Source organism: Pseudocercospora fijiensis, assembly GCF_000340215.1.
Source record: "Pseudocercospora fijiensis CIRAD86 unplaced genomic scaffold MYCFIscaffold_1, whole genome shotgun sequence".
Lineage (NCBI taxonomy): Eukaryota > Fungi > Ascomycota > Dothideomycetes > Mycosphaerellales > Mycosphaerellaceae > Pseudocercospora > Pseudocercospora fijiensis.
Window position 1 is genome coordinate 1,051,635 of NW_006921532.1, and position 21,367 is coordinate 1,073,001.

General features: G+C 53.4%; 9 protein-coding genes across 9 annotated transcripts; 4 read left to right on the forward strand and 5 right to left on the reverse strand.

The window, feature by feature from the left end:
- Window positions 1-1,149: 1,149 nt before the first annotated feature.
- Window positions 1,150-4,047, forward strand: MYCFIDRAFT_85617 (uncharacterized protein). The gene has a single exon (XM_007922411.1). The coding sequence runs from the start codon at window positions 1,601-1,603 to the stop codon at window positions 3,662-3,664; it is 2,064 nt and encodes a 687-aa protein (XP_007920602.1). The 5' UTR covers window positions 1,150-1,600; the 3' UTR covers window positions 3,665-4,047.
- Window positions 4,048-4,366: 319 nt separating this feature from the next.
- MYCFIDRAFT_209463 (uncharacterized protein) lies at window positions 4,367-5,702 on the forward strand. The gene is made up of 4 exons (XM_007922581.1): window positions 4,367-4,447; window positions 4,513-5,070; window positions 5,134-5,181; window positions 5,234-5,702. The coding sequence occupies exons 1-4, from the start codon at window positions 4,391-4,393 to the stop codon at window positions 5,606-5,608; spliced, it is 1,038 nt and encodes a 345-aa protein (XP_007920772.1). The 5' UTR covers window positions 4,367-4,390; the 3' UTR covers window positions 5,609-5,702.
- MYCFIDRAFT_147940 (uncharacterized protein) lies at window positions 5,658-6,815 on the reverse strand (the record flags this gene model as incomplete). The annotated part of the gene is made up of 3 exons (XM_007922582.1): window positions 6,374-6,815; window positions 6,130-6,325; window positions 5,658-6,072 (listed from the first exon to the last, which is right to left on the reverse strand). Exons 1-3 carry the CDS (start codon window positions 6,744-6,746, stop codon window positions 5,658-5,660), a joined length of 984 nt encoding a protein of 327 aa, XP_007920773.1. The 5' UTR covers window positions 6,747-6,815.
- A 101-nt stretch (window positions 6,816-6,916) lies between these two features.
- Window positions 6,917-7,411, reverse strand: MYCFIDRAFT_169131 (uncharacterized protein; the record flags this gene model as incomplete). Its single annotated transcript, XM_007922583.1, has 6 exons — window positions 6,917-6,978; window positions 7,002-7,016; window positions 7,047-7,244; window positions 7,276-7,294; window positions 7,333-7,342; window positions 7,407-7,411. The coding sequence occupies 6 exons, from the start codon at window positions 7,409-7,411 to the stop codon at window positions 6,917-6,919; spliced, it is 309 nt and encodes a 102-aa protein (XP_007920774.1).
- Window positions 7,412-7,493: 82 nt separating this feature from the next.
- On the forward strand, window positions 7,494-8,584 carry MYCFIDRAFT_28695 (uncharacterized protein; the record flags this gene model as incomplete). Its single annotated transcript, XM_007921692.1, has 2 exons — window positions 7,494-8,182; window positions 8,266-8,584. The coding sequence occupies 2 exons, from the start codon at window positions 7,494-7,496 to the stop codon at window positions 8,582-8,584; spliced, it is 1,008 nt and encodes a 335-aa protein (XP_007919883.1).
- Window positions 8,585-8,586: 2 nt separating this feature from the next.
- Window positions 8,587-10,885, reverse strand: MYCFIDRAFT_209464 (uncharacterized protein). Its single transcript, XM_007922584.1, has one exon. It carries the CDS (start codon window positions 10,872-10,874, stop codon window positions 9,054-9,056), a length of 1,821 nt encoding a protein of 606 aa, XP_007920775.1. The 5' UTR covers window positions 10,875-10,885; the 3' UTR covers window positions 8,587-9,053.
- A 2,814-nt stretch (window positions 10,886-13,699) lies between these two features.
- MYCFIDRAFT_209466 (uncharacterized protein) lies at window positions 13,700-14,823 on the reverse strand. The gene is made up of 4 exons (XM_007922585.1): window positions 14,638-14,823; window positions 14,482-14,577; window positions 13,925-14,111; window positions 13,700-13,871 (listed from the first exon to the last, which is right to left on the reverse strand). The coding sequence occupies exons 1-4, from the start codon at window positions 14,749-14,751 to the stop codon at window positions 13,855-13,857; spliced, it is 414 nt and encodes a 137-aa protein (XP_007920776.1). The 5' UTR covers window positions 14,752-14,823; the 3' UTR covers window positions 13,700-13,854.
- Window positions 14,824-15,231: 408 nt separating this feature from the next.
- MYCFIDRAFT_54557 (uncharacterized protein) lies at window positions 15,232-16,852 on the reverse strand. Its single transcript, XM_007921898.1, has 5 exons — window positions 16,696-16,852; window positions 16,575-16,641; window positions 16,388-16,454; window positions 15,838-16,328; window positions 15,232-15,777 (listed from the first exon to the last, which is right to left on the reverse strand). The coding sequence occupies exons 1-5, from the start codon at window positions 16,748-16,750 to the stop codon at window positions 15,558-15,560; spliced, it is 900 nt and encodes a 299-aa protein (XP_007920089.1). The 5' UTR covers window positions 16,751-16,852; the 3' UTR covers window positions 15,232-15,557.
- Window positions 16,853-18,861: 2,009 nt separating this feature from the next.
- MYCFIDRAFT_75143 (uncharacterized protein) lies at window positions 18,862-21,323 on the forward strand (the record flags this gene model as incomplete). Its single annotated transcript, XM_007922151.1, has 5 exons — window positions 18,862-18,975; window positions 19,074-19,556; window positions 19,848-19,914; window positions 19,967-20,658; window positions 20,721-21,323. 5 exons carry the CDS (start codon window positions 18,862-18,864, stop codon window positions 21,321-21,323), a joined length of 1,959 nt encoding a protein of 652 aa, XP_007920342.1.
- Between the last annotated feature and the right edge of the window lie 44 nt (window positions 21,324-21,367).

Consider the following 21,367-nt stretch of genomic DNA (forward strand, 5'->3'; position numbering starts at 1 on the left):
ATTTACCCTCGGGGTCCGACATACAGGTTAGGCTCAAGCTTCTCCGAGTCTCAGGCTCAGCTTTGCCTGAGGGCACGGAAGGAATGGAGTCTCTGTCTGACAGCAAGCTGAAAGGGTGCCTGGTTTAGAAATCCCGATGGAAGGATTTTCAGCGTGGACGTAGTTGAAGTAGAAGCGAGGAATAGCTGGTGTTCTTGTGCCAGTGTGGCAGCATGAGCGTGCGTTGTGCTCCAGTGATCGACAGAATTAGCTGCATAAGTCGACCTGATTGGCGCCGAAGCGCTCTGTACGGGCGTTTGCACCGGCCTATCATAACCTGAATCAATGTGATTCTTGCCTTCAGCTTGACAATTGCTTCGAGTGAAGTCTGGAGCTCTTGTTTCCTCGATGCCTTGCTGAGCTCGCCTTGAGAGGTCTCGGGTGGCCATGGGATCCGGACCTTGCGGCTCTGGTCCTAGTGGTCGAATGGGCGAGGGATGTGTGTAGCCAATGGCTCGGCGATGTCTGCAGGACTACTGCAAGATTCTCTACACTGAGCAATCGGAGTGAGTGTCAGGAGGAGACTTCGCCCACGTAGTGTTTTTGGAGCATCTGCACCTTAGATTCGCTGGCACGGCGGTCTTCGCGCTTCTGAGCGGTGCTACGTGGTCGCTGAGCGTGCTGCGTGCATGATACCCTGCCACGCGTTGTGATTGCTTCTCTGTTGCTGGGGGGCAAAGCGGAGGTGGCCAGTCTTCATCCTCGCCCTCGCCCTCGCCCTCGCCACGCTCGCTGCTGATTATTCTTCTGTGAATATTTTGATGCTGAACATACCACCTCTCGCCATCTGATATCACGGCTGTGCAACACGCAACCCTTTCGCACTGCAAGGAAATCCCCAGCAGAGCACCGCACTGCCCCCGTTCGGATTCGGACACGCAGGATCTGGATTTGCGCGGGAGTTTCTGCAGTCCTGGGCCAGCATCCCCTGCCACACCGACCATCGTCAAGGTCGTCAGGCGCGTGCGACACCGCTCCTCGCAGCTGCAGAGTCCAGACCTGCTGCAGCGATTCTTCACACAGCTATTGCGCGGCATATACACGAGCGCAGCGTGGGCACAGATATCATCAGCAGCTGCTTCATCAGTTCGTGCGCGGAGTACGCGCATTAAATCGTTCATCGTTCATTTCCAACGCTCGGCATCTTCGCTCAACTTCCGTCTGTCGGCTTCCGCGGGAGAACGTCATTTTTCAGCTTGGCGTCCGCGACCTCATCATCATCGCTTTGCATTCTCAACCCGGCGTGTTCGCAGGGGCGATCACCCAGTCGCATAACTGCCTGTGTGCTGCGGTACTCCTGTCGATCCACGTCGTCGCCGTCTAAGCCGCAGTGTATGACAGACGGTCCTACGTCTGCGAACTGTGAACTGCGCACTACTCACTTGCCATATATCTGGTCCGTACTGAGGCACTGATCGCCTCGCGGCCTCACATCAGCACGACACATTGTTCCCACACCGCTCACGAAAGCCTTCCCTAGCCTTAATCACGGCGACTCCCACTCGGTTTGCGCATGCACTCCCGGTCAGCCTGACCGGTCCACAGTCAACACGGCTCAGACATGGGATCTCCTTTACCTCCGGATCCCTATGAGGCCCTAGGAGTGCCCAAAGATGCGACATCAGCGGCCGTCAAGACTGCACATCGGAAACTGGTCCTCAAATGCCATCCGGATAAGGTGACAGATCCCGCCGAGAAACAGGCCGCTGCCGACAGATTCCACAAGATCCAGAGCGCGTATGAAATCCTGATTGACGAGAGTCGGAGAGAGCGATACGATGCCCAAGTACGTCTGGCAGAGCTGAAGAAGGAGGCCATGGCGCGGTCGCAGGGTGCTGGAAGATCGCGTGGCGCAGAAAAGTCAGGTCCCTCGCCCCCATACAGGACCGCGCCGTCAGAAGCACCACGAGGAGCATATGCAAGTCGCGGTCCGGAGCCAGCACGCCCGACTCCTCAGTACGAAGAACGGAGGCCACCTTATGCGGCGGACTACTTTGATCCACAACCCAGAGCAACGCAGCGAAAAGAGCCTGAGCCCGAGCGCGAGCGGACTTCCCGGCGGACTGCTCACGAGGTCAAGGAGAGATTCAAGAGTGCAGCTCAGAAGGCTAAGAGCGTCAAAGAACACGAAAAGGAGCGGAGACGCGAAAAGACCCGACAGTCAGACCGGGACACCAGGCAGGAGCGAGAGCGAAAGCACACGCCTTTCGTCGTTGATGTGGATTCTGACAGCGAATCGGACGAGCAGGAAATGCGCAGCCGACGCATGCCCGAGGAAGACGAGGAACGCAGAGCGAGGGAAACATACTACGCTCAGATGTTCAAGCAGCGCCGTGAGGCAGAGGAAGGCCACTACGGCGATGAACGCGCTCGAAAACTCTTCACCCAGACCAACGATGTGCGCGACTACATTGCATCCTCACGTGGAGCTCCTCGCCGTCCTGAGCCATCAGATCGCGAGCGTGAACGCGAAAGGGAGAGAGAACGCCGTCCTTCACCAGTCCGAATGGGCTCTTCGAAAGATGGCGTGGAGTATGTCAAGCGCAAAGATGGTCGTCCAGCTGTCATGGTTCGTCGTGCATCCTCAAAGCCTGGAAAAGAATCCAGCAGTAAGGAGAAAGAATCGTCAAAGAAAGCATCATCACGCACTCCCGAACGAAGATCGAGCGAAGAGAGGGTTGTTGAGAAACGAAAGCCTCCGCCACTCGCCACGAGCAAATCCTCTCCGGCAGACATTCACATTCCGGAGAAACCACGCTCTGCTTCTGTTCAGATCAATTCTGAGGCGCCTCCAGTTCGACCAATGCAAAGATCTGAAACCATGCCTACTCGCAAGTCAGAAAATACAGTCCCGACCAAGAGCTCAAACTTCCGATCCACGGAGCTCAACGGTGGAATGCCTACGCCAGCTCCCACACCAGAGGAGTCAGCAGTGCCGACACACAAGTTTCCTTATGGAAAGCAGTATGCAGACGACAATGAGTTTGCTACACCTGACGGCTACCGCACTGAGACACGGGAGCTCGAGAAGCCACCAAGGCCACAACGACCACAGTACACTCGCAAAACCACGCGCAGTCCTTCTCCGACGAAAGAAGCCCGCGAGCCTCTACGAGACATGCGTGAGTCAAGAGATAGCCGAGGCTACAAAGATTCTCGCGAAATGCCTCGCGATCGAGATGTACGTGATCCAAGGTTGACGACTCACCGCTCAACATCTGCGCGGAACTTTGCTACCACTCAGCCATCGCCACCAAACGTACGCACCACGAGTTACAAGTTTAATGGTAGCGGAGTTGACCCTTACGACAACTCACGTCCAAGCAGTGGTCGAGACACCTCGCCACGAGAACGGGAACCGAGCTACAAGTACGATCAGCGGCTTTACGGCGAGATTCCACGTGAACGCGATAGTCGACCTGCTTCTGGATCTCCTCGTCAAGCTCATGGACCCCACGCTCCGCCTGTTGATGAGGGCATCAACTATCGCAGGTATCGACCGGAGGATATCAAGTATCAGACCGGCTACAGCATCAAACGCCCAAGTGTCGACATCCGGCCGAGCTTGAGTCGGAATGGCAGCGGTCATGCATCATATTACCAACAGCAGCCTGTTCGGGCTTAGATCACTACACTATCATTTGCATTGGAGAGAAGTATTTTTTACTGCATGGCACTACAGAACATGAACAGCGAGCATTACGGATGAACGCATGATGTTTTTACAAGTTGTACAATTCCCAGATCGCGAGGCCTCTTCACTGAGTGCTGGTCTGCGTTGGGCAGGATGTCTCAACAACACTTTCTGCAAAGGGCGGCGAGATTGAACTGAACAAGGAGGAAGCTTTTTGGCTCGGCATGGATCGAATTCTTCTTCTTCTGGTTTGGAGGGGATGGATACTCGGGGATCATGAACGCTAACCTTGGCTCCATTAGGTGGATCTGCTAAATAGAATAACAGTAACGATTGTAATGAGAATAGGACATCCAAGCCAAGAATGGCTCACGCATTCTCTTCCTCACAATCAGTTGCCTCGTCAGCGGCAACGCTCACGATCACGATCAGAGCAGTCCAGATGTGCGGAGACTGGCTCTCTTACCGCCTGCTACTCACAGGCATCCCAGCCACCGTACTACGTGAAGTGCAATCAGAAGTGATCATCCTCTGCAAGACTCTAGCATGAACCTGGAATGCCAACTCATAGCGGTCACGCGGTCTCCAATTCTTCACGTGAACGCCATTAGTCAGCCGGAGTTTAGCGTTAAGGATAGAGGAGGTACCCGGGCAGGAACATCGCACACGATTCCACATCCCAGGCAACTACTACAGACATATTCAACCTCACGTTGCATGTCATCCTCGCGACTCCTTACGAGACAATCAGTGGCAACACACTACCTCTTCCACGTACGTACTACTGTATGTATCTCGCATCAAACCCCAAACTCGGCATTAACAACTTCCACACACAGCCACGCTTAGCAACGAAGCATATCCGCACAGCTTCCAACAACATCCGACTCGCAAGGAATCGTCTCCCAGGCATTAAAGATTCTCCAGCGGGTATACGCAGCTTCGCCTCCTCCTCTGGCAAACTTTACGCCACACTCAGCAAGACCCCGATCTTCGTCCTCCAAGCTAAGCCTCGAGGCGTCGAAATGGCTGACCAACCAGCCAAGAAACTCCGCACCTCCCATCCCACCTACGAACTCCTCTACCACCCTGGCATCCCCGGACGAGGCGAGTTCATCCGTTTGGCTTTCGAAGCCGCAGGCGTGCCTTACACCGATATCGCGAATGAGGATCATAAGAATGGATATGCAGAAGTTCAGCAAGTGTGCATGAATGACGGAATAGAGTCAAGTGATGGGAATCCTCCGGTTTTCTCGCCTCCGGCTTTGAGAGTTAGGGATGGGGAGAAGGCTTTGGTGATAAGTCAGACGCCGAATATTTTGATTTATCTTGGGGAGAAGTTGGGATTGGTGCCTGCTGGAGATGAGAAGTTTTATGTGCAGCAGTTGGCTCTTACTGTGGGTGAAAGATAATGAGAGAGAAGGGTTTGGGTGAAGAGCTGACTGGCTGACTGATTGCAGGCTTTGGACTTGAATAATGAGATTCATGATACGCATCATCCAATTGCGGTAAGTCAGTCGGCTTCATTTCTGAAAGTGTTGAGATACTGACACACTGCAGGCCTCGAAATACTACGAAGATCAAAAAGATGCGGCGTTGGAAAAGGCTAAAGATTTGAGGGCAACGAGGATACCCAAATTCTTCAAGTACTTTGAGAGGCAATTGAAGTGGAATTCTTCCGCTGGACAACATAAGTATCTCGTAGGTGATCGGCTTACATACGCAGACCTCACTGTCTGGCAGATACTGGATGGAGCCAAGTATGCGTTCCCCAAGGAGCTGGAGGTGAGGAGGAAAGAGTTCCCGGAATTACTAGGGACCTTTTATGAAAGTGTAAAGGAAGAGGAGGGGATTAAAGAGTATTTGGCGAGTGAGAGGAGGTTGAAGTATAGTATGGGTGTTTTCAGATATTATCCTGAACTAGACAGGCCGTGAGGGCATGACGAAGACGATGAAGCTGGGCTCGAGAAGGTTGTTTACCGTCTCATCCAAACGCCTTCTGCCCAATCTGCCAGCTGATCAGATCCTCCCTCACATCCATCTCCTCCAACTCCCCAGGTACCTTCCTAAAGCTCTTCTCCCTCCTATGATGATGTCCATGATGATGATGACTACTCGACGAAAACTTATGCTTATGCCTACTCCCATCCTCAACTTTCCCCACCGTACTATTACCCCTACTCATCCCCCCATCCCCAGCATTCGGCGTACTATCCCCACTCCCAGGCAAACTCCTCGCAGCAGTCACAGGCCTCCCTCCCTTCCCCCACCCATCGCCCCCAGAAAACAAATCCTCGATACACTCATCAGCCTTCAACTCCCCCGGCTGACTCGTCCAAAACGCCGCCAGCGTCCTTCGATACATATCCTGCATCTCCCCCACCTCTTTATTATCAATACTAAAACTCTGCGGTACGATAGCGATTTCTCCATCCTCAGTATTAGGCGTATGCGACCCTCCAATTCCTCCCGGCGTACTACTATTCGCTTCCGCCGAAGATATGATACCCGCAATACCCCCAAAAACCGGTGCGGTCCGCAACGGAGGCGCAAAGTAATCCCGCGTCCCTTCTAAATGTCGCATTCGAATCCCGATTTTCAAGGTACTGTTGATTTTCGATTCTTGCATGAGGTATCGACGTGTAATGCCTCCTCCACCTTCTTCATCAGTTGACCCGCCGCCAGCGCCAGCGCCAGGACTCGATGGGAGTTCTAGTGCCGTGTCCGCATATTCTGCAAGATTGAGATGGATTTCCCCCAATTTGATGCGTTCCCCTCGTCCACTGCTGGAGTATTCCTGTTCGACTTGGAAATGTATGAGACATTCTTCGAGCATTCCGTCTTTGCCGACGTGGAGGCGGACGGTGAGTTGTTTTTCATAGTCGTATTGGACGCGGTGGTCGCGGATGGGACATTTGTTTGTTTGGCCGCGGTGTTCGGCTGCGGAGGAGGTGGGGAGGTGCCATTTAATGAATGAGGTGCCGGTGACGAGTGGGACGTTGTTTAAGTCGAGGATTCGGAGGGTGAGTTCGAAGCGGACGCGTTTGGATTTTGAGACGAAGGCCGATGTCATGGCGAGGGGACTGGACAGTGCTTCTGCGACTTGTCCAGTCAGTTTGTGGGTTAGCTGGCTGACATTGTTGGGTAGAGGTAGAGTGATGAGTTCTGAGAGCATTCGCTACGCGGCAAGGAGAGACGCGGAGCTCGGGAGCATTGGCGCCGCGATGTCATTGTCTTGGTTGCTCAGCTTTCTTTCGGCCGGCCAGCGGCAGCGATGTCGAAAACATCCTTGTAATTGACAACACCTCACATGTCATTGTGTAACCACATGTCATAATCACAGCTTTTGGAACCATTCCACATATCTACGAACGCTTCTCTTCATCAACCGCAGCATCGGGCAATTTGACGACATGAAAGGTCGTCGCCAGTTCTACGTCATCGTTTAGTACATCGACATTGCCATATTGCTCCAAGTTGCAATGTTGGCGAACAGTCTCGCCGGTGATGAATGCTTCATCAGAGAGATGAGTAGAGGACCAAACCCATTTCAAATACCCTCCGACGCCCACTCATCATATCAGGTCTAGACCTCCTTCCACAGCTCCGTCGTGAGGGGTTCTTCTGATCAACAGCATACTTTGTACCAATAATGCCACTAGACTTCCACTCGTAGGAAGACAGCACAATAAAAAGGTAGGCAGTTCGAAGCGCCCTTCCTCATCTTTCACACTTCATATAAGAAGAAGTAGAAAAGAACAGATCAGTCCCGCAAAGAATACATCAACATCCCCCGATTCATCCATCAACCACACCCACAATGCCCCCAACCAACGAACCAATCCTCTTCCTCTGGTCCCTCTCCGCCTGGGCCAGCAAAATAACCGCCTACATGGCCCTCCGAAAAATCCCCTACTCCCGCTGCGAACAACCCATAACCCTCCCTCGCCCGGACCTCACCGCCCTAGGCGTACGTTACCGCCGCATCCCCCTCCTATCCTGCGGCCTGGACATCTACTGCGACACCCTCCTAATCCTCCAAAAACTCGAATCTCTCTACCCAGAAAACACCCCCACCCACAAGAAAATCTCCGCAGACACGTCGACCGAAAAGGCATTAGAATACCTCTTCGAAAAATGGACCGACACCGTAGTCTTCAAATCCGCCGCCGCAACCATCTCCTCTGACCTCGACCTCATGCAGGATCCCAAATTCCAATCCGATCGCGAAGCCCTCTGGGGTCGGCCCTGGGACAAAGCGACTCAAGACTCCCTCCGACCCTCCGCGCTGGCGGAAATGCGGGAGAATTTCGAATTTCTGGAAAACGTCCTGAGTGATGGACGGACATGGATACTTGGTCGAGGGACAGAAGAAAAAGAGGGAGGACCGACGTTAGCGGACATCCACGCAGCGTGGATTTTCGATTGGCTGGGGATGTTACCGGGGAGTTTTCCCGAAGAAGAGTTTAATGCCAGGAAATTTCCGGGGACGGTGGGGTGGTTGGGACGGTGAGTGTCATTCATTCATTCATTCATGTGTCACCCAGAAAACTTCGATACTGATGATTGATGGTTGGGGTTTCTTGACGTAGGTATAAAACGGCCATCGAAAAAGCCAAAGAATCCGCCCCCAAACCCACCGAACTTGAATCCGTGGAATGTGTGGATAGAATTTTGAATTCGGGGTTTGAAGAGACGGAGTTGGAAGTTGAAGAGAATGATTTGTCGGGACTGAAAGCTGGGGATGAGATTAAAATGGCGCCTGTAGATACGGGGTTTGGATCGAGTGATGTCGGGAAATTGATAGGGTTGAAACGGAATGAAGTGACGATAAGTTCCTTGACGCAGCAGGGAGGGAAAGAGATACATATACATTATCCGAGATGGAATTTTAGTTTTGAGAAGATATAGTTGGAAAAATCGTATCGATTACGATCAAGCGAAGGAATTTCTTTCCATTCACAGTGAAGAAAAGGAGCTAATTGTACAAGGCGGCAGCAGCAGAATTTCTGCGCCACCATTCCATCATGGGTCACATCGTCTACCATCCATCCACAAGAACCAACCAAACAATTCACACACCGATCGTCAAATCCTACGCCTCGCGAAAGGTGCTTCAGGTCAGGTGTTTCCCTCCTTCCTCAATGCAATCCACCGACCCATCCATCCAAGAGTAGAAAACGCCGATTCCATGTATATCCAGTAAGACTTCATCCCAAAAAGAACAGCGAACGCCAGCGCTACGAAGATGTCGCTGTAGCCCATAAAACTCCCGGTGCCCAAAAATGAGATTGGGTTATATTGGCCCTCTCATCTTCCCTCTGTGATGAGTAGCCTTGTACACTTGCTGTGTCTTGTTCTTCGATTCGCTTCGTCGCTTTCATAAAACATCCAGTATCGAGCGCGTTATCGGACTCGCTCCCTTATGTGCAGGACTTCTTGGGTCGATGTCCGACATCCTCGGGGAAGCATTATTGCTCTTGTGGTTATTGTTCTCGCTTGTCGGAGGAGGAACGCCGAGCGAGAGAGCAAAAGGATTGCTCGTGAATTCAGTCGCTCGTGGCGACATGAGTGGCTCTTCTGCTGTGCTTGAAAGCTGGTTGAATTGTGGTGAGCCAGCATTACGTTGCATTGACAGGTCCGCTTCGATCTTGGCTTGCAGTGCTTGGAGCTCTTGTTGTTCATGCAGCGAGGGAGATGAAACCTTGCCGCGAAGCCGTCGGGGTTGCGTTACATCTAAGCAATTCCGACTTTGCTCGCATTGTCCTGTCCGCATTGTATATTGTTGTCGATTGCGTAACGATATGGAACGACGGGGTGTTTCTTCATCAGCGCGCATTGATCCCATACCGAGTTGCGCAAGCAGAGCTGATCTGTCGAATGGGCGACTGGTTGTAAATTCTGTCGACGTCGGCGACATTATACCGAAGTCATCAGCAGCCTCGACTTCTTTCGAGGGTTGAAGAGGGGTCATGGCAAACTCAACAGATCTTGGCGATCCAACTGACTCGGTGGTCAAAGTGCTGAACCCTTGGGGTGATGATACTTGTCGCACAGGACCGGGTGGTTTCCGGTGCCCAGCATCTGCAGCGGTGACTTGGAGCACAGGAAGCACCGGTTGTACAGCTAGAACGTGCCCAGATGGATCGACGTAAGCAGTGGCAGGTTTAACAGCGCTGACCGACCGTTGCCGTTGGGCCGCAGAGATCGGGAGTGGCCATGGGAATCCAGATGGCGCGGAGGAGGGTCCGGGGCTTAGCACGCCGCGGTCGCCATTACTCGCGGCGGTGGCGGACGGTGTCTCGACTGCCGATAGAGGTTCATTGCGCATGGCTGGCGAAATCGTTGCAAAGGGACCATTCCATTCACTCAACGCCGAGCCTGGGCTGAGAGGGCTCATGGCACTCCTGGCTGTGAGGAGACCACCTCTTGCTAAACTGGATCGGAACTCTTGTAGTTGCATGATGAGATTCATGTTGGGCCCAATCCATTTGCTCCTCTTCTTCACGGCATCGTAGGCTTCCTGGACACTCATCGAGGGATTCTTGTAGAGACCGTAAGCGACTACGAGGCTTGCAGACCGCGAGACACCACATTGGCAGTGTATCAATATACGCTTCCCCTGCGTAACTTTCTCGTCAATGAGCTTGCATAATCGCAGTAGGTCTGGGACGATGTCGCTGTTGTGCTCCCAAGGGATGTGAATGTATTCCGGATCATGGACAGTTGCAGCCTTTACGGGAAATGTTGCGTTCAGTGGCGAGGCTTTCGGCGTAGTTGGAGAGGAGCCATCCTGTGCCAACGCGTCTTCCTTCTTGACCACTAAATGGTCACGTTCTTTCCTGGGCGCAAATTGAATTCCTCCGCCACCATCTATCCGCAGCTCGGGTTCGGTAGCAGCAGGCTCGTTGAGTCCCAACAATGGATTCCGTACTTCGCTCGCTACATTCATGATCACATCATATTGTCTTGCTTGTTCGGCTGTGGGCTCGAGATAGAGGTCAATGCTAGGGTCATAGACACAGATAGGTCCATCTGGATACGCCTCAGGTTTTTCTTCTCTGGAAAGAGGTACCTCAAAGTTCTGCTCCTCTTCCTCTTCTTCGGCGAGCTGCGGCGCTTCAGCAGGCTGCTCGACAGGTGAGGAGATTGTCTCCAGTAACCGAGGTTTGTGAAAATCCGATGCACTGTAATGGGGCATTCCGAGACTTGACAGTAACGGCAGGGATGGAGATGATTGAAAATGCCGAAGTGTGGTGGGCCGTGTAACACCTGGCGTTGGCGGTATTGCAAGCTTGATCTCCTGAGGTGCTGGCTTGCTACCTCCAGGTGTGAGAAGCGTTAAGCCAAGATTGCTCGGTTTCCGTCGGGGTGGAGTGGGAGGTTTCACAAAAGACGGCGACAGAGTGGACGCATTCTCATCAGGCTGGACCGGTAGTGGAAGACTCGTGGTCGATGCGGCTCGTGGTCCATGTCTCGAGGTATTGACGGCAAGATTCTTGAGATTGCGGCCCTTCCTCGGCGGCGGCTGTTTCTGCAGCTCAAAGAAGGGAGCAATTCGGTCATCAGCAGTGCGTGGTCTTCGCATGCCCACTGCAAAGGTCGTGGGTGGAGGTGACTCGGGTGACGAGCCGGGTGAAGGTTCTGTTGCGCTGGAGTCGTCCACAGTAGAGATAGTAGTAGTCGGAGATGAGTCGGTCGATCCAGTCGTGTTCGTTGAATCGCTGATTTGATGTTGATGAAACTTTCGAACAAAGTTTTCGTACTCTGATGAAGGCTGAAGACTTCGTTGCGAGGAAGGTTGAGGTAATTGCTTGGTTTGCTCGTCCATGTGCGACATGTTTGTCGTGGATGAAAGTGGGGAATACATGGATCGAATAGAGAACGTGGATGCTTCTGGCGATGGAACGCTGGTCATTCTTCGCTTTTGCCAGAAGCGCAGGCCATGAGCTTTTTTGATTTCGTTCTGCGGTGTAAAGTATGTACGTTGGTCTTGCCAATTGGCTATTAAAGATCTAGGGGAGGTCATGTCAGCGAGTGTGATGTTTCCTGCGAGAGGAAAGGGCCCGAAAGTGAGGTGAATGGAAGTGAAGAATGGCACAAGGCAGTTGGCAAAGTAGAGTCGTATCGCTGTCAGTGATACTGCCGTTTGCGTCAAAGAACGATGGCGCTTGCCAACCGTGGTACATGTGAGCGCAAGACACATGCACCGGAGATGCAGTGGTCGCAGGTGCAAAGGTGTGAGTGGTTGGGTGTGTTGCGCAATCAATGAATACGCACCGGAATGCCTTCTCCAGGAAGGACTGTCACTGGTGAGATACCAGATCTCGACGGCGCCAAACGCTACACAGGGAAGGGCGTCGCGCCTTTGGCGTCGAGGATAGAAGGTAGAGAGTGTATAATGATGCTTGTGGGGGGGCCGGGTGGGATGCTTTTCTTAGCAGTCCATTCACCACATGCTCTCTCGCCTCGCGCGGGGCAGAAAGGTGAAGAAGAGTGAATGGGCGTGAGGCGTGCAGATTAGGCGCTGCGAATAAGCCGGGCAACAAGAAGAATAGACGAATGTGAAGGCAGCTGAGAGGTCGATCACTGGCTTGCAGCTTTCCAGAAGGCGGCTCGAGGTTGCGGCCAATGGGGGCTCGAGAGCTAAGTTTGGCGCGTAGGCGCTCGGCTAGGCTAGGGTTCAGCAATTAGCGATTGCAACACGCGTGGCCACCAGCATTGAGGACGCTGATATAGAGAGGGGGGCGGATATGAAGCAGGAGTAAGGTGTTCGATTTGGCTGCTGATGGCCATTTCCATGGACATACGCCCTGGCCCTAGCACGGCGCAAGGTTTGAGGTTTGTTCCAAAACTTACCGTGAGAAGCTTTGAAAGCGCAGTGGTGCCGTGTTCCTCGCTCACGCGCTGCACACTGATGAGTGCGCGGCTCTGGCACACGGTGTATCTGGCGTCGAGACTCGAATGGCAGTCGGCGTGGAATGAGCGGTCCAGGGCTGGGCTGAGCGGGATCGGTTGCTAAGCGCTGGCTTCTGGCGGCAAGGCAAGGCAATCCTGTAGCGAGAACAGATTCTCCAAGCCGAGTGTGTCTCGGTGCAAGTGTGGTGGTCAAGTGTCTTGCAGACGGCCGAATGCGCCTCTCGTAGGTGTCGAAACAAAGAAAGCTGCCGTGGCAGAGCCGGCTTCGTTTGTGCAGCGGGCGGGCGGGAGGGCGCGCGCGTCTCGAGAGAGCGCTGCAATGGAGGCACGTCGTCAGGTGCACGCAGTAGCGGGTGTGGAAGCAGGCGATGTGGTGGTGAGCGCGCGTGGCCTCGAAGAGGTCGCTTGTATCTTGAAAGCAGCAGCAGCGGCAGCAGCAGCAGCAGCGAGTCCCACGGTAAAGTTAAGGTCTCGCCGCCGAGACAACGAACGGCCGAAAGTATTTTAGGGTACACTCTGAAACAACCTTTTGGCGATGGCCCGTGCTTCACATGGGATGGGATTGCGCACAGTGCCCAACCCCAACGTTGCCGCCTGGCCTCCTACTCGAAACGCGAGAGTGTAATAAGGACTCCTATAAAAACCATCTCAGGGACACATGTACTGCCAGCCAACTTCACTGCCTCATATTGATTTCACCGGTGTGCGCATTCTCCTCGCTTCGCACTCGCATTTCCCACGCAGCGCGCTCTGAGACAAGACGGAGAAGAGTGGATGAGAAAAGCGCTTAGCGTAGCGTCCGTTGCTATTTGCAACAGCCCTGCCCTGGTGAGAGCTATTCTAGGACTAATGCCAGCTCCTCGCCTGCATGTGACTTGCGGCAGAAGCACTCACTTGCCGTGACGGACATAATTTTCGTCCTCAGTAACGTTATGTGGTGCACAGTGCACACGCTCTCAAGAATCTCGGCCAGTCTGTCGACCTTTTCTCCGTTAATCCATTCTCGAAGGCTCACGGCAATTGAGGCACGCAAGGCAAGGCAAGGCTGGAGCTGCATCTGTTACTGATCTACAGTGGTGACTAGTATGTGGGAGCGAGCTCTGCGCTGCGTTTTGAAACAGTCCAGTCTCCACCTCGGATGCTACGCAATCCCACTCGCCACGTCTGCGAGTCCACCTCCACGAGGCCTCGCAGGACCGGGGCAATAATAATGATGAATGATCCACACTTATAGTCACTATTCCTGCCAAAATCCACTTCCTTCACACCGCATTCTCGTCTGATGCTATTTAGTACCAAACATCTTCCATGCAGTGGATGATATTTACTGACCTTTGAGGATGCCATCTTTGACCAGCTGTTCCTGCGTTGGACGCTCCTTCAGCGCCTTTTCCAAGCTGTCTGCGCGCATATGGTGCTCCAACTCCTTCTGCTGAGCCTGGATAGCAGGAGCTGCCGTCGACTCTGGGAGAATGTTCTTTGCAATGAGTGTCTCCTTGTCGGAGCGATGGCTGAGACCCTGTTGCATGGTCAGCAATCGTGAACTTGGCAACTTGCCCGGCTGACACAGGCTGACAGTCGGATGCTCGGGAGCTCGAGGAAGCTCTCCATGTGTACCGTCAGCCTGATAAGCCTCATCCCCTTCACATGTGCGTCGTGAAGCACTCTTCGAGCTAATGTTCGCAAGCCATGCCTGTATAAAGCACACAGTGTTGCGATTGAAATGCTCAAAGGAGGCATCACAACGCATGCCAGTTATCTATCCCTTGCCAATCCAACAGGATGTCGGAGTTGCTGAAGATAGTCCTCGACGACAACTCTCCCACGCCTGCTTCGCAGCCACGATTGAAGCAACACCATGTACACGAGCCGCGAGAATGCGCACTTACCTTCTTAAGGTTATCCGTAATCCTCTGCCTCTCCAACTCTTGTTGTCGCGCCTGCAACGCCGGCGCTGCGGTTGTGTCCAGCAGAATATGTCTGTCCTGTGGTATGTACGTCAACCACCATGCTCACGCTCACTCGCGCAAAATCGCCTCGAATACCTTCAAGTCCTGCTCATCTGGACGCTGCTGTAAATGCTTCTCCAAACTGTTTCTTCTCTCGAGCATGCTTGGTGAGGTGGTTTCAACACCGGCTTCGGATGAATTGGCTGCCATGTTCGTTCGTTCTCGTGAAGGTATAGAGGATGTGGGTTGTGATCGCTTCGTGGAATGGCTTTTGTTGTTTCCGGTCTGTTTGCGTGTTTGATCGTGCTCGTCTCCTGAGGGACCAGAAACGTGAGACTTGCTTGTGACTGGCCTGCGCGCGTCGGTGCCCAAACGTGCAACGTCCAAGCCACGACGTCACAACGAGGATTCGCGTTTTGGATCCAATCGTCTGGTTTCAAGTTCAAAACTTGTTTCTACTGTGTCTTGCGATTGTTTCCAGAACACGTGAAGCACCATCAGCAATAGCTCAGACCCTTGAAGAGACAGCTCTCGAGTACGACATGCTTGCACGCCTCTCATGCTTCAGCTCGATGCGGGGGCCTGTCACGTTGGCACGGCGATGACCGCATGCAGCATGAATGTACAAGGTTACAAAGAGGAGAAGCAACGCATGACTTTGATGAGCGATCGGGGGACAAGCATCGGTCAATCGAAGGGGGAGAGATGAGATGTGTAGAGAGAAGAGTAGGTACTCCGTTCCACGCCGTGTGTTTGCAATTATCATTAACACTAGAACACAAATACTCAAGAAAGAGCATCTGAGTGACTTTCGCCTGAATGTTATCGCCCGTAATCCGATAAAATGCCTGTCATTCCCATTCGTGCTCGTATTGGACGTTCGAGTTTCGTTATCTTTCGATAGCACCAAGTGCCATTTTCATTCCTCCGACTTCTCTTGCTGCTGTTCTTGACTTGATCGCAACAAAATACTACGTTGGTCGGATGTCACCGTGGAGATCTTGGTGAGGATTGATCTAAGCACCCTCGTCATCGTCGCCGACGCGGATGCGGCCCTCGCCAGAAAGGCCGTTGGACCAGAATCCACCAACATCAACGTTGGTCTCTGGGATGCTGACGTGGGTGAAGAGCAACCAAGCACCGAAGATTGGCTTGGCCAAGATGTCGAGAACAGCATAAGCGATGATCTCCTCATCGACATTCAAGTTGCGGCTGCCATCAGCAATACCCCAGACGCTAGATAATCGTCAGCGTTCGGTTCTGAACAGAGTGGATGCTTGCTTTATCAATGCTTACATTGGGTAGACAGTCCAGATGATCAAGGTGAAGCCACCGATGGCGGAGAAGAAGTTGCCCACCTTTCCGCCCTTGGCGGCGGCAGAAGAGCGTCCGTGGACCAACAACTGCCAGATTACAGTAAGGAAGGCAGCACAAGAAATGGCGTACCATCCCCACTTCTGTGGAGTACCCTCGGCGCCGAAAGCAGCGAAGAGACCAGTCAAGACCATGATGACATCAGCAAAGATGGTGATGACGATAGTGCCGCCGCTCAAGCCAGCGAGAAGAGCAAGATCGAGCAGCAGGAGTGGAGTGGTAAGAGCCCAGTCAACGTAGCGAGCCCAGTAGACCTGGCGGTACAGGTCGTGCTCGGTGTCTGGGACGTGCTTGTGGGCCTCGCGGAGGGTGACGTGGTGGTAGCTCACACCATGTCCAGTAGCCATGGCGAAGTAAGAGAGGGCAGCAATGGTGGTGATGGCGGCGGTGACGACGTGGTAGAGACGCTTGGACTGGAAAGAGCTGTTAGTCTCGAACGAGCAACTCGGTCGGGATGATGGGAATAGCTCACGATTGGGACGCTCCATGCCATGCCAGTGAAGACGACTGTGGCAACAAGCATGACGACGAAGACAACCCTGTGTCAGATATCAGTTCGTGTCTCTTGAAGCATTCCGAGAAGGCATCGAAGCTGTGCGTCGTTTGAAGGACCGGGCCAAAACAGCGCCCGGTGTCATATTTTGAGGAGAACGACTTACCAGAGGGTCCTGGTACCAGTCTCAGAGGCATCTTGGTACTCTGGAAGGCTTGGGACCACGGTGGGAACTGCAGTGGTGTCAGTACAGGCGTCTCAAGTGCTGTCGTCATAGTTATTCTCACCCGGAGCAACAGAGCTCGTGGGCTTCGCGAGGACCTGGACGGGGTCGACAATCATGTTGGGCGTGTGGTCTGATGTTACTTGGAGTGTGTCCGGTATGTACAGTGAGAAGAGGTGTCGATGGTGGTGGTGGTGATGATGGAGGCGGAAGAAGGAGAGAAGAGAGCAGTTGCCTGCTGAAGTGTAGGCTTCGAAGCAAGCAAGTGGGGTAAAGTAACAGTCACGTACCACGGCGGGTTGGCCAATGATGGGTGTAGAATGTGGCAGGCGCTGCCCGGCTGGACATGCATCAAAGTCTCACAATCCTGAGCAGAGCAAGCGCTCCCACGTCCGCTTGCTCGCTTCCATGCTTCCGCCATCGAAAGCAGCAGGTCATGATACGGACACTTGACCGGCATGCACCGCACACCGTCTCACCAGCCTACTGATTTACGTGTGCACTATGGGCATGTCCTGTTGCGAGTGGGCAGTTGGCAGTTCTGAGTGCTCCTGACCGGGCGGCTGCCAAACAAACAACAAATGAGCTCGTCGACGCTAGCAGACCTGCCGCGTTTCTATTGCGGGGAGAGCTCCTGCTGCAAGCACAGACCGGCGTGCACGATGCTTGTTGAACTCTTAAGATCCGGAGTGCCAGTGGCAGGGTATAGATACATTAGTAGTACGTCGCCTGCTGCTGAGATCTCCAGGAGCACTTCCAGCCCGCCCATCGTCTCACGATCTTTCGCTATCACGAGGCCGCTGGCTCGCTGCGGCGAGGTGAGCTTTCGTCGTGATATTCTCCCGCGATCTCTGTTACCGCATCGTGACGAAGTGTGCAAAGCTTATGTCTCGAACCGGTTTCGACCACGGCTCGCTAGGCTTTAGTCTCTAGCCACCACATCGCCCGCTTGATCTCCTTCTGTATGCAGTTTGCCGCCCTTCGCCGCCCAGCCCAGCCCAGCCACCTTGCGAGCGCCGCGCCGCGCCGCGCAGTGCAATTGCCTTCGCATGGGCATCTGTTTGCTCTTTCCCATATCCTGCACCCCATCACACGCTCCCTATCGTGACCAGCCCCTCCGCATATGGATGATTGTGGAAGTTGCGAAGGAAGGAGCTCGGTCCTATTGCGACGAGAGGACCTGGCTCCGTGCAGCAATACGCCATCCGGTCAAGATACGCGAGGCTGCATTTGCACCTTGAGGCTCGGGACGTGCTCTCCCGGATACCCATCCCCATCCGTCACCCATTCAAAGGCCTTGTACCGAAAACGGCAAGAAGAAATGCTGCCAAGCGAACGCTGGTCAATACCCCAACCTCGATCCGTCCTGCGGCCTTCCAACCCGCACCACTCCTCACATTGCTTGCTGCCTGACCCTGCATCGATACTACTGTAGCTTGGGACACGTCCGCTCTGCCTGCTCCTTGTCGGACTTGGTCTGGTATGCGTTTCGCTTTAGCGGTGAACAGGTCTGGCCGACGCTGAACAATTGCCCAGCCTCCCAGTCCTACACTCCTAATGTGGCTCCAGTGATTCCTTCTCCGAACATTATGCGCACATTTCCTTTCCGCAATGCTTCGAAGAATGAGAAGAACACCACTGCAAGCACGGCACGTGTGCCAAAATGCATGGCTTGCATGGCTTTCACGTTGCTTGGCATGTCCCGTGCACGCAATCCACTTGCATCTCAGTGACCAAGCATGATTGAGAAACTCCAATCATGTCGAGCATTTAGCAACTACTGCCACTGAACACGACGGTAACATGCTTCGACTAGAAACCGTCAACCCGGAGCACCGTGATTGCCTCCCCACTGCCAGCTATCGAAACGCAGCATTCAGGCCTGGAGGCGAGCTTGAAACAACGACACATCTCGCACTATCCTTTGCCCATACATCACCTAGTCTTGCGCTTTTGAAAAGCAAGTTGGGCAGCAAATGAAACTGGACTCGAGTGAAGGAGAAGCCAGCCGGTATGCTACGCACAGCGTCTCTGGCATCGCAATGGAAGCAAACAGTGAAGAGAAAGCTGGCGATAGCAAAAGACTGCCAGTGAGTCTTCAAGAAGCTGAGCGATGGCGCATTCCGGCATCTCTATGCCCTTCCACCATCACATGAGACGTCATACTCACTTGACGTCGCAGCATGTGATGCCTACATAAAGGCACCTCAAGCCGAGCACGAGCAAACACATGATCGCATGTGCGTTGTGCAGCACATGGCATTGCTCTCAAGCATCTTTGCAGCAGGAAGCCAAGCGTCTTCTATCGGAGCTCGACTACCTTGTTCACACTCACTATCCACATGTACGTGTGATACACTACTGTCCCTCGGCTGCCACATTCTGCAACTTTGAACGCGTCGCAACAACTTGGCCATGCCACTGGCTGCACGAAAACACAAGATTATCCGCACAGTAGTGGTACTACTGCTGTTCGCGGCGCTCACATTGCTCCTTCTGCGGGACGAGTTCGCGCTACCGCCAGGGCTCCTCAGCCATGATCTTGAACATGGCAACACGCAGCAAGATGCCGCATCGAGCGTTGTTGCGCTTCAGAACCTGGAAGCTCCGTCGCTAAAGAGAGGAGGAGACTACGAAACAGACCAGATGGAGGGATTTAGCCTCGTTTGCTTGATGGAAGGCGAGACTCTGCCTCCCGAATATGCTCCTAGTCCTCGCGTTGCCCATAAGGGCGCAACTGTTGGCGATGTAGGTGCTTTTGGCTGGGGTCGGATCGCGGACGCTTTCGAGCCCAGCGATGTGGCTCACTCCGTTCGTGCTGCCTTCACTCATATGGGAGCTCCAAGCATTTTAGATCGGAGTTGGGACATGGTAACATGGAGCCAGCTGTATCCCGTCCCCACCAGGGAAAATCCAAAATGGGAGGTAAGTCATGATTCACGAACTATTCGGTATTACAACTAAGCGAATTGCCAGCCAACAGGAGCGACTTTCAAGAATTTCTTCAACTGTGACCACGGCATACTCATAGCTATAGTCAACGAAGGGCCGCTACACGTCAAGGATGGTCCAGCAGAGGACAAAATTACGCCACTCCGTCAATGGTCGGAACTCATGGCATTCGAATGGTGGGACAGGTGTGGCCCTACGAAACCGCTCAACTACGTTCTACGCACCACTGTCAAGAACCCGGAAACGGTGAGAAACCTTCACCAGATCTATGGCGTCTCCACTTTCAAAGATGTACCTTTGACAGCTAGCAAGCTCGGAACATTTGCAAAAGGTGTGCATTCGCGCCAACGAACAAACGTGTGTGTTTGCTGACCATCTTTTAGCGCGTCTCTTCCGTCCTTCGAGTGAGGATGAGGCAGAAGCAGGGCAAGCTAGTGCCATCATCGGAAGTCCAAATGGGAGAGGAGTTGCCTGGCTGTTGGCCCAACACAAGGACTTGTTTGGCGCGACCAGACAGATCTCGAAGATCCGAGTTTGGGATGGAAGTGAAGGCAAAGCCAACGCGGTTGTCTCAGAAGGCTTGCCAAATATCATGTTTGAGCTGGGAGGCTCAACTACACCGCCTTCGAAGAAGAAGAAACGAGATACTTCACTACACCTGGAATCGCGAGCGCAGAGGCGAAATGAGTCTTCGTCAAATGTTGATACCGACGACCCCGACCCTCGGCCGAAGAAACGCAATCGAAACGGCGTTGATCTCCTGCTCAAACGGACACCTGGACAGCACGACTACTACGACAAAGACGTAGCTCGAGGATGTGAACTGAACAGGCTTATGCGTTCATCCACAGAGGATCCCAAATATCCCGCCACCGGCTCAAGCTACCACGAGATCACGGACGCAGGCTGGGTCATGGTCAACTCAGAGGGCATCAATAGAAACCATCGATACCGCCAGGATGTCATGGAGAAGCTCAAAATCCCTCCCACTACGGATCCATCTTGGACATTCATTTATTGGAAATACGAGAAGTTCTCCAAAGACCACATCAATCCCAAATCTGGCAAAGGATACGTAAGTCCTCAAAATTTCCTCCGTCGAGGATCTATCTAATTACTGATTGATTCCACACACAGAGAACCGGAGGCTACTACTCCAACGCCTACAACTGCGCCGCCAACATCATCCTCGCCATCTCAAACAACAGCCCCCGAAACGCCCAAGAAAACCCCTCCCTCACAAAATCCGACATCCCCCCCATAGAAAAATGGTCAGACATCAACGCCCTCACCTGGAAAGAAATCTGTCCCCCCAACACCCCCCTCCACTACATCCTCCGCCTGCACGTCAACAACAACGAATCCCGCAACATCCTCCGTCTCACCCTCGGCCTCACCCCTCCCACCCAAAACAAAAACCTCGGAACATACCCAGGAAAAAGCTTCGATCCCTCCTCTCCCGAAGGTCTAGCATTACTCGGCTCCCCCAACGGGCGCGGAGGAGCTTTCATGGTGTCGCAACATAAAGCTTTGTTTGGAGCTACGCGACAAGTCACGAAGATTTCTGTTTGGGGGAATACGCAGGATCCGGATTTTCTGTTTGAGTTTGGGGCCAGGGAGGGGCATGTTCCTTCTGCGAGTGTGGATTTGGATGCGCCGTATGAGTATTCGGGGGAGGAGGGATACGCTGGAGTTCCTTGTTTTGTTTTTCCTTGTGGGGAGGAGGAGAGGAGGAGATGAGGGAAGGAAGGAAGGGATAGATGATAGAGATAAGGCTTCCCGTC

Bases quoted from the DNA above. Each gene is read 5' to 3' on its own strand.
- MYCFIDRAFT_85617 (XM_007922411.1), top strand. From the start codon at position 1,601: ATGGGATCTCCTTTACCTCCGGATCCCTATGAGGCCCTAGGAGTGCCC.
- MYCFIDRAFT_209463 (XM_007922581.1), top strand. From the start codon at position 4,391: ATGTCATCCTCGCGACTCCTTACGAGACAATCAGTGGCAACACACTAC. The intron at 4,448-4,512 runs GTACGTACTACT...TTCCACACACAG, and splicing joins CAACACACTACCTCTTCCAC to CCACGCTTAGCAACGAAGCA. The intron at 5,182-5,233 runs GTAAGTCAGTCG...GACACACTGCAG, and splicing joins ATACGCATCATCCAATTGCG to GCCTCGAAATACTACGAAGA.
- MYCFIDRAFT_209464 (XM_007922584.1), bottom strand. From the start codon at position 10,874: ATGCCCCATTACAGTGCATCGGATTTTCACAAACCTCGGTTACTGGAG.
- MYCFIDRAFT_209466 (XM_007922585.1), bottom strand. From the start codon at position 14,751: ATGGCAGCCAATTCATCCGAAGCCGGTGTTGAAACCACCTCACCAAGC. The intron at 14,578-14,637 runs GTATTCGAGGCG...TACATACCACAG, and splicing joins CAGATGAGCAGGACTTGAAG to GACAGACATATTCTGCTGGA. The intron at 14,112-14,481 runs GTAAGTGCGCAT...ACCATGCAACAG, and splicing joins TTACGGATAACCTTAAGAAG to GGTCTCAGCCATCGCTCCGA.
- MYCFIDRAFT_54557 (XM_007921898.1), bottom strand. From the start codon at position 16,750: ATGATTGTCGACCCCGTCCAGGTCCTCGCGAAGCCCACGAGCTCTGTT. The intron at 16,455-16,574 runs GTAAGTCGTTCT...TATCTGACACAG, and splicing joins ACTGGTACCAGGACCCTCTG to GGTTGTCTTCGTCGTCATGC. The intron at 16,329-16,387 runs GTGAGCTATTCC...AGCTCTTTCCAG, and splicing joins TGGCATGGAGCGTCCCAATC to TCCAAGCGTCTCTACCACGT.